Source organism: Nematolebias whitei, chromosome 19 (genome assembly GCF_014905685.2).
Source record: "Nematolebias whitei isolate Nwh7 chromosome 19, NemWhi1, whole genome shotgun sequence".
Classification (NCBI taxonomy): Eukaryota; Metazoa; Chordata; class Actinopteri; order Cyprinodontiformes; family Rivulidae; genus Nematolebias; species Nematolebias whitei.
Window position 1 is genome coordinate 7413767 of NC_056516.1, and position 9320 is coordinate 7423086.

The following is a 9320-nucleotide window of genomic DNA, read 5'->3' on the forward strand; positions in this document are numbered from 1 at the left end:
GGGGGGGGGGGGCATCAGAGCCAGGGATAAGGCAGCTGGGACAGACAGCTTTGGCTGGGAGCTGATCTCATTGTGCACTTGTCTTCCAGTCGTCCAGACGCTCTGCAGAAACGTCCACCCTGAACAGAGTCAGACCTCTGTAGGACTTTTGGTTCCTTTCAGCAGTTCTCAAAGGTTCCAACACCTGGATCTTCTCTGTAGCTCGAACACGTTTACTATTTACTGTTCTTGTTGTTGGACTGCTTCAACTCAGTCCCATATTTGGATTGTGCATCTGCTATGGTGCAGGCATGGTGGTCTACTTGAGGAAGAGCATCCACTCTCTGCTGTCCGCCTTCAAGAAGAAGGGTGAGTTCTGGCTCACACGGGGAACACGTATTATTCTGTTAGCTTGAGAAAAAAAATGATGTGGAGCTGGGCTGACGTTTTTCCAACCTCCTTCAAACGCATCAACATATTTAACATTAGTTTAAAGAAGATAATTACTGACCTATTGTTTTAAACGTGTCTCCGCACCCTACAAATAGAAACACTGGTGTGTCCTGGCTCAAAGGGCTGGTTGGGGGTCGGCTTTAATGAGATATAAAGGATTTACTGTTTCTTTAAGTCATTAAACAAAATCCCTAAACCTTCTGCAGGGGTCTGATACAATCTCTGGGGGTCTTCGTCTCTTTTAATGCAACTGGTGGCTACATTACCTTTTATGGGTGATGTGTATAAGAAATTTGCATTTTATATTGTATCAAATCAGTTCTATCCTTCCCACAGCCTCACTAACAAGAGGGCATTGTGTCCGGGATGTTGTGCACGCAGGAGGGTCCAGGTGGGACTCTACACACATACAGTGCGCTTTCAGTGTTACCTAACCAGGTAGGACTGAGAGCCGTGTTTAGACCGACAAAGGAGAGAAAGTAGACACCTCACATTAAATCTTGTTTAGCTAAGCTTTTAGGCACTTGCACAATCGATTTTCTTCCCAAATATACAAATTATGTACAAGTCTAACACTAAACACCTTAATGATATAAATGTCAAATTAATATATTTAAAAAAAAAAATCCTTATTTAACTTAATTTAGTCAGAAGTGATCAATATTTCTTCGAGCTCAACGTGATCTACAACATTAAACAATCTGCTTCCAAACCTTTGATTTTCATTAGTTTTCACATGAAAACCACAATTTTTAAGTCTTATAAAGTTTCCTATTACTGGATACATACCCAAAGCTATAAATATTAAAATTATCTCCTTTAATTAAACAAAACCTCATAAGTTTTTTTTTTTTTTTCCTTTGACTAACTCATCATCTATTCCAACATTACATTTGCATATTGGGTTCAGTTTTTATTTCTGCTGTATTTATCCGACCTGGGGATGAATTCAGTTCAAACAAAGGTTTCGCAGCAGAACTGGATCCAGTCGGGTCTTTACAGGCAGACGATCCAGATTATCCAATCTGACGGAGACTAGCGTGGATCATCAGGATCCTACAGGAGATAAGCCAGGTCGTAGTTTTTCAGCTAAAAGCCTTCAGCCACACTGGGACATCTGTCTACCAAACCTGGCTGAGGAGATTTGTTGTTCTGTTGTTGTCATATGCAGGTTCACACAAGTCAACAATGCAATGAAATGTTCAGGATGAGAGGAACTGATTTGACCTGCTAAAATCAAACAAGAAAATTTAAAGCATGCAAAAAGGGTACAAAATAAAGTACCAAAAAGTGAAAAAGAAATATAATTTTTACAAGGGCCAAAGAAAAAATAGTAAACAACAACATGGTAGAATATAACTGTGCAAGTAGGATAAATTAGTATAAATAAGTATTTCTCAGGTAGTAATATTAGCTTAAATGCACATGATATATGTTGCACATTAACATAAACTACACAGGTTGTGTGACAGGTTATTGCACGGGTAGTGAGGAACATTGAGATTTAATTATGATGTTATGGTAGTGACATACAGTACATGATGTATATGGCATGAGATATGACATACATACATGACATACATGATACAACCACATCACGCAGCAGCAATAAACATATTAGCTGTCACAGATGTGGCTTGGTGCAACGTTATTGTCAATAGTTCAGTGTTATTTACTGAGAGTTCAGTAATCTGACAGCTTGTGGATAATAACCGTCTGTAATAATCGTCTGCCTGAGGGTAGTAGATGGAAGAGTCCTTGTGCTGGGTGGGTGTGGTCCTTAATGATGCTGCATGCTTTACGCAGACATCGGCTGTGGTAGATGTCCTGGATGGTGTGGAGACTGCTACCAGTGATGTCCTCTGCTGTTTGCACCACCCTCTGTAGTTCTTTCCATCTCTGACTGGTGCAGTTCATGTACCACCCTGTGACGCTGCCTGTCAGCAGGCTCTCAGTGGTGCACCTATAGAAGTTGGTGAGGATGCTGGTGTTTGTACCAAACTACTTTAGTCTTCTTAGGAAGTAGAGTCTTTGTCTTGCCTTCTTGACCACAGTGTCTGTTTGTAAAGTAGTTGAAGCAGAGCTTTCATCAGTGCTGCCATGCCTACTGCGGTGCACGTCACGTACAACAGATTTGATGAATGTGCTGCGTCAAAAGGTGCACAGATATAATAAGAGCAAAGGGTTTAACAAAAGTTTTTTCTATTGAGACACCTGTTATATATATTGTTTTATGTATTTGTTTCAAGACAGCAGGGAGGTACAAACTAAAAAGCATTACACTGCATTGTTTGAATGACTGAGGATGTTTCAGAGGTGTGGGTGTAAAACCTGCAGGTAGTCCTTTTAGTGGTGCAGTTCTTTCAAGTCAAACCACAGCTACACAATGTTTTCATAAAGACCTAATGAAGTTGTTTAAACTGTTCCAACAGCTGGCCCAAAGGGGAGTGAAGACCAGAAGAGGTTGACGGTTCACTACACGACCTCTCAGCACTACCAGGATAATGTTTTCATTGAGGGCAGTCGGCCTCAGTACCTGGAGGACCTGCATACTGAGGCTCAGGAAGGGCTTAAGATACTTCAGCAGGAAGGTAAGACACAATCAAATGAGCTAAATGTAGATAAACACACATTCATCATGTCAACACGTTGGCATATTCCTGTGGCTCATACGTGTGTTTGATTTGGTTTACATAGAACACAAGAATGGAGTGAACTTTGATGACCATAGAAGCACCTCTGTAAGTGCACTCTGTGGATCAGTTTCACCTCACTTCCTGCATTCCACGTGAACACCATCTAATTTAACATTGATGTGTGTGGTTGTGTGTATTCTTTGCAGTCCACAGGCACTCTCCATCCAGAGCAAGATATCAGCTCCAAGGACAGAGTCAGCTCTCCGGAGTCCATATCCACCACTGGGAATACAGATATCACAGTAACCCCTGCAACGTCAGCTTCTCCTGTGCTTACCCACCAAGGTAAGCATCAATCCTGTTTGTGTGTTTGTAAAAAAAAATCCATAAATTCTGCAGCGTAAAGGGGAAAAAAGCTAATAGCAGCGTTAAAACATCAGACTGTTTCCCTTCGAGACTGTTTCTCTGTAAAAAGTCATAGTTGAGTATTCGTTCAGAAATCACCGCTCGCCCCCCAGCTGCTTGGTGCCGGCACACTTCTAGTGTCACATCAAAGAAAGCGAAACTTCACACACTCATACCCACAGCTTGGGATTTTTTTAATGTTTAGTATGAAGTTCAAAGCATCTGAGACGGCTCTGAAGCTTAATATCTCAGCTGGCAGGCAAAGTATGTCAGTGTGAGTGTGCAAGAGTGTGCAAGAGAAAGGTTGTGTGTGTCCACGCAGTGAACGTGAGTGGTTTCTGATTTTATTTTAAACATATTTTTGCTTATTTTTAAGAAAGATTGTTTCCCAGTGTGTACTGCCTTCATTTTCTGTTCACGGTATCAAGTTATTTTGTGCCAAATACAATTTAGCGCCGTCAGTGGTTCAAAGTCTTGTTTGCTAGTTGGCTAGTTGTCAATTAAATTTATTTTATACATTTTTGTAAATAACCTTCCATTTCCACTAACTCCAGTATCTTGGTAACTTTTAAATAGGAGCAAGCTGAAAATCAGACAAACTTTTAATTTCCCTCCATTAATTGTTGCTAACCTGCATGTGTTTTCATGCTAGCATGCTAAACTAAGATGATAAACAGAGTAAATGGTAAAAACATTAACCACTTTTAAATCAAGTACAGGCTAACTGGTTATTTTTTTACGTGTCTGTTAGGATCCACATTCAAGCCTCTGAATCCAGTGAAAAAAACAGATAGAAGCAGGAAGAGGAACAGGAGGACCACCATCATGGGTATTCCCAACCAAGTCCAAAAAGAGCTTGGTACGTTGACATCTTCTGTGCTGGTTTAGAAAATACATGGTGATGGATTATTTATAATAACCTGCTTTCTTGACAGCTCTAAACAGAAGTTCCACTTTTCAGCCGCTTGTTTCGACTAAGCTCCCTGATCACAACAAGCATGAAGGTGATGGACAAACAAGTGTTGTTATTCCGACCGTTGATGGGGGGACTCCAGTAGCAAATAAGGAGGGAGCAAGGGTGCACCTTTCAGAACTGGAGGTAAAGTGTTTCTAAATTCTAAATAGTTGTTTCTGTAGCTTGTTACTACTTTTAAATTATCCTCTATTCACTCCTCAGCAGGTCTTTAGAGATGAAGCACTTGTGAGCAAACACCTCCAAGATGTGTACCAAAAAGAGCAATCCCACCTCTGTCCCACATCTGCCCTGAGACCCAAATCCCTTGCAGTGACTGGCATAAAAACTCCCTTTACATTGTCACCCTCAATGTTGAGCTTCTTCCAGGAGCCCCCGGTAAGAATGTCATCAGGCTGGTACTCCAACTATAAATGTATTTTTAAAATGTAAAACTCTAGTACCTGGTTGGTTGTATTTAGAGCATTTGTGACAGCCGAAGTGAAATACCTTCATTTGTTCTGTTCCAGGGACCAGTGATGTCCATCTCTCCTCAGGCCACTTATTTGTCTACAATCATTCCAAATGCTGTCTTGCCAGCATCAGTTGAAGTAATTGAGATTGACCGCAGCATCAGTCGGACTCGTGGCGGCAGCGTCAATCATGGAAGAAGCATTCGTACTGTCAGCAAAAGCAGCCTCACATCTGGGGACTCAGCAGTCAGTCCCTTGTTGTCCAGAAAATCAGATGGAGATGGTTCCCAGACAAACAGTTCCAACTATGATATCACGCTAATGCCCAAATCAGCCTCAGGGTCAAACTGGAGCGAGTCGCAGTCCTCAAAGACAGTTATTTCTGACTCCTTACATACCTTCTCAAACAAAGTTGGTCTTGATGAACGAGAAAGCCAGACAGACCTATCTGGAGATCTAGACCTTGCTAATCTTTGCAATTCTGCTGGTGTGATTAGCAGCTCCAGCAGTAAAGGTGAAAATACTACAGAATTGGGGGCTGAGAGTGATACAAAAGAATTGATGACTTCTGGGGAACAAGCTAAAAACAAACACAACTGCGCTCATAGTCTATCAGTCATGAAGACCAAGCAACCTCCTGCACCTCCACGAAGAATTAACTCGCTGCATGGTAATAAGATGAGAAGTGATTCTAAGACTGTAAGTGATATCAAAGATCTCTGCAACTCTGCATCAGAGAAAGAGGAAACTTCAAAAGATACTGTAGCAGAAGGTGACACAAAGTTGGTTACAAATAACAGCACAAAGCTCATTTCCTTCTCAAACTCCACTGGATCTAGCCCAATAGATTCATCCTCGGGAACTTTAAGCTCTTTGCAGACCTCTTCTTACAGAAACGAGGAAGCAACAAAGTCATCTCTAGAGTCCAGCACCTCTCCCCTGCAGAAATATCCTCCAGAAGGAGAAAAAATTGAACGAACAATGTCTCCTTCAAGCGGTTACTCTAGTCAGAGTGGCACTCCAACTCTTTCCCCAAAAGGGATCCCCACAACCTCGCCAGACAAACAAACGAAGAATCCCATCAAACCAGAGAGATTAGCATCTCAGGCTTCATCCTCAGCAGCTTCTCCTTCTTCCTCACTCACCTCTTTATCATCGGGTACATCTGAGCTTGCTAATGCTGATGTTTCCATCTGCACTACAACTCTGTCTCCACAAGAATCTTCCCCAATTGCTGCTACTGAAGAACTCACGCCAAATAGCCTGCCCTCAAATTTCAAAGTTGAAGTCAGGGAGCTGCTGGCCATCCCTTCACCCCCTAAAGTCAAAGCACCATGCCCTCCACCTCCAGAGGCTTGGGCTCACAACAAATGCACTGTTGAGCTCCTGTGTGGACCTAGCATCAGCAAAAAAGTTGTCTACAAACAAGCACAGATTCAGGATAGCACAGAAAATCAGGAAGAAGCCCAAACTGAACCCATAAAAGAGTCACAATTTGCAGATGGTAACCAGAAAACCACAGACAAACCGCTCTTGGAAATGTCAATAAATACAACAACGCCTATGAGAATGTCCGTAACACATCGTCAAGGGGACGATGGTGGTGACATGAAGCAAGTCGACAGGGAAAGTTTAGGCACAGAACAAGTCCAGGAAACGAAAAAAGCCAATGTTCAGAGCAGAGAAGAAAATGGTATATCTGGAGAGAGGGTCCAAGAGATTCAAGAGGCAACTCCAAAAAAAGATCCCCCACCTGTTATGAAGAAACCCATGAGAGTATTGTTTAGTCTGGACAAAGAGCGACCAGTAGAGACAAAACAAAATGAAGAAAGAAGTGCTGCAACAGAAGTTCAAGAGAGAAATTCAACATGCTCACAGGATGCTGTTATGATTATTGATAACAGTCAGACAGAAAAATGTGAAAACCCATACAGGCAGACACTTTCAGTTGAAGTCCCCAAGGTTAGTAAGATCTCACCACCACCTACACCTCCTCCAGCATACCAGCCTACTCCCCCTCTTAAAAAGAAAACACCTTCCTCACCTATATCTATACCACTGAATGAATCACCACGGGAACAGGAGGAATCACATGTTGAGGACTCCTGCTGGCCACCTCCTCCACCCCCATTGGAAGGGGATTCTGCCTTTGATGGAAGTGAGGAAGTAGATTTTCCTCTACCTCCTCCACCCTCTGTAGCAGACAGCACAATGGACGTGTCAGATCCAACCCCAGCTTTTTCACATCCACCTGAGAATGACAGTAAACCAGTGGTTGTTGCGGAAGTTTCAAAAGCTGATATTGTTGATGAAACTTCTTGCCAAACAGTGCAGAATATTTCCAGTGTTTCACCACCACCTGCAGAGTTATCTCTTGTATTGCCTGTTACAAGAGAAAAAAATATATTGCCAGTTGTGGCCGCGGTTCCTTCCAGCAGTTTTCTGAAGAGGAACTCTCTGAAAATTGAAGATCCTTCTCTCCCTGCTCTTCCAGTCAGTGCTCAACTTTCAGCTCCAATTACTGAGCAGATATCACCTCCTCCACCAACAGAGAATGTGACCCATGGGCTTAACTTCAGAAGGCAATCCAGTGGATCATATAGAGACACCAGGAGCAAGGAGCTACTCTCCCGCCACAAAAGTTCACCTATTCCTAAAGAGGATGCCAACATACCACTTGTCACCCCCTCTCTGCTCCATATGGTTCGTCTTAGATCAGTCAGCATGACTGAAGATCAGGTGAAAGCCACATTAGAAGACAAGTCCTGTAATGAGGGAGCACCAGTAATGGATAACCATCCTGTCTCAGTCCAAGGATCCCAAAATATTCCTCAAAAGCCAATCCGGAAGTCTTTGTCATTGAAATCTTCCGTTCAAACTGTAAAACCATCTACTGTGACAATAGGCTCTCCTTCAACATGCCTACAGGAGGCCATACGTATGAAAACTGCAGCCATGTCTTCAAGAGATGGTCTTCCCTCCAGAATGGGTATTAAATCAACCAATTATAGTTGTGTCAGTCAACCACACAGTCAGACTCTGAAGTCATCTGAAGGATGTGACATGTATAAGTCTCCAGCCTCTACTGCTAGCTTTATCTTCTCCAGGAGCACAAAAAAGGTGGTCATAGAGACAGTGGCTGCCTCTTCTTCTGAGACTCAGGCAAGTCTGAAGCAAAGTTTGGCGGCCGAGCTCAGACAGGTCTCTGACCAATCAAAGGCTGGTGTTTTCTCAAATGGCAGGATGAAGTGTGACAAAGTTCCTCCACCTGTAGCTAAGAAGCCAGTTCCCAGCAGCCCGAGTCCGTCTCGTATTCCCCCTCCTTGTCATTCAGCAAAGTTGGAGCTAAGTTTTGAAGGAAACGGAGCTCTCGGGGTTCAACAAATGAGTGACGTGGCACACCCTGAGACGAGTAAGTTCTGTAACGATGCTCTTTACTAAACACCTTCATTAGTGTGTGCAGGTACTCTTACTGAGAACAATCATAAAACTATTTATAGAAAGAAAGCAGTGTGTCCGTCATGTTTCTCCCTTTAGGGATAACAGTCTGTAACCACTTCTCGTCTTCTACCTCCAGCAACAAGAGTGACAGCGGACACGATAGAAACACTGTTTTGAGAGAGATCTGCGACTAGATTCAAAAGGGACGACTTCAAGCAAGTGAAACTCATCGATTTTACCAAGACTGTAAACACAGAGTTGTGTGTTGTCTTCTTCAAAAGCCTTAGCCTGTAATGGCCTTACTATATGCAAAAATATGTCCCTCTAAGTTTCCTATGAAAGCTTTATTCTGGAGTATTTTTAAAGTATACTTTATCTCCTTTACAGTCCTCTCAGGATAAAGAGGTGCCCATTGGCTGAACAGTGTTTATTTGCATTGTGTGAGATCGCCACCTACAGGTTGAATTAAGTAGTGTTACTTTTAACCTCAATAGAGGAGTATTTTATTGAGAGGATTATTTTAAACACCTCTGTTGTAAAATAATACATATTAATTCTCACGAGGATTGCCAGCATTGTAGAAAGGACTGACAAGCGCATCCATTACAGTAATTACCAGATGTTTGTGAGGAGATTTATTTAGTTTTAGTCCTGCTTTTCACTGTGTGTAAAAGTATTTGAGTAAAAGGGACGCTACATTCACATGGATGTTTTGTCATATGACTAAGAGACTTTTGAAAAGCTTTCAATTAGCTAAAATGTTAGATGAATATCTTATTTGCTTTTGATACTGGGAAACAGAAATTATATTTGTATAATACATATATATAATATAATATATATTATAATATATATTATATTATATATATTATATATATATTATATGTATATAGATATATATATATTATTTATATATGTAAATATATATAAATATAAATATATATGTGTATATATACATATATATATATACACACACACATA

General features: G+C 41.6%; 1 protein-coding gene across 1 annotated transcript in view; it reads left to right on the forward strand.

Moving 5' to 3' along the window:
• Window positions 1–8656, forward strand: part of LOC119426046 (uncharacterized protein KIAA1522 homolog) — a 35132-nt gene extending 26476 nt beyond the window's left edge. The window contains exons 2-10 of the mRNA XM_037693605.1: window positions 289–348; window positions 2865–3023; window positions 3130–3173; window positions 3275–3413; window positions 4225–4332; window positions 4409–4572; window positions 4651–4824; window positions 4956–8310; window positions 8476–8656. Of these exons, the coding sequence (XP_037549533.1) occupies window positions 289–348; window positions 2865–3023; window positions 3130–3173; window positions 3275–3413; window positions 4225–4332; window positions 4409–4572; window positions 4651–4824; window positions 4956–8310; window positions 8476–8516 (4244 nt within the window). The 3' untranslated portion in view covers window positions 8517–8656. The remainder of the gene's footprint in view (window positions 1–288; window positions 349–2864; window positions 3024–3129; window positions 3174–3274; window positions 3414–4224; window positions 4333–4408; window positions 4573–4650; window positions 4825–4955; window positions 8311–8475) is intronic.
• Window positions 8657–9320: the final 664 nt, after the last annotated feature.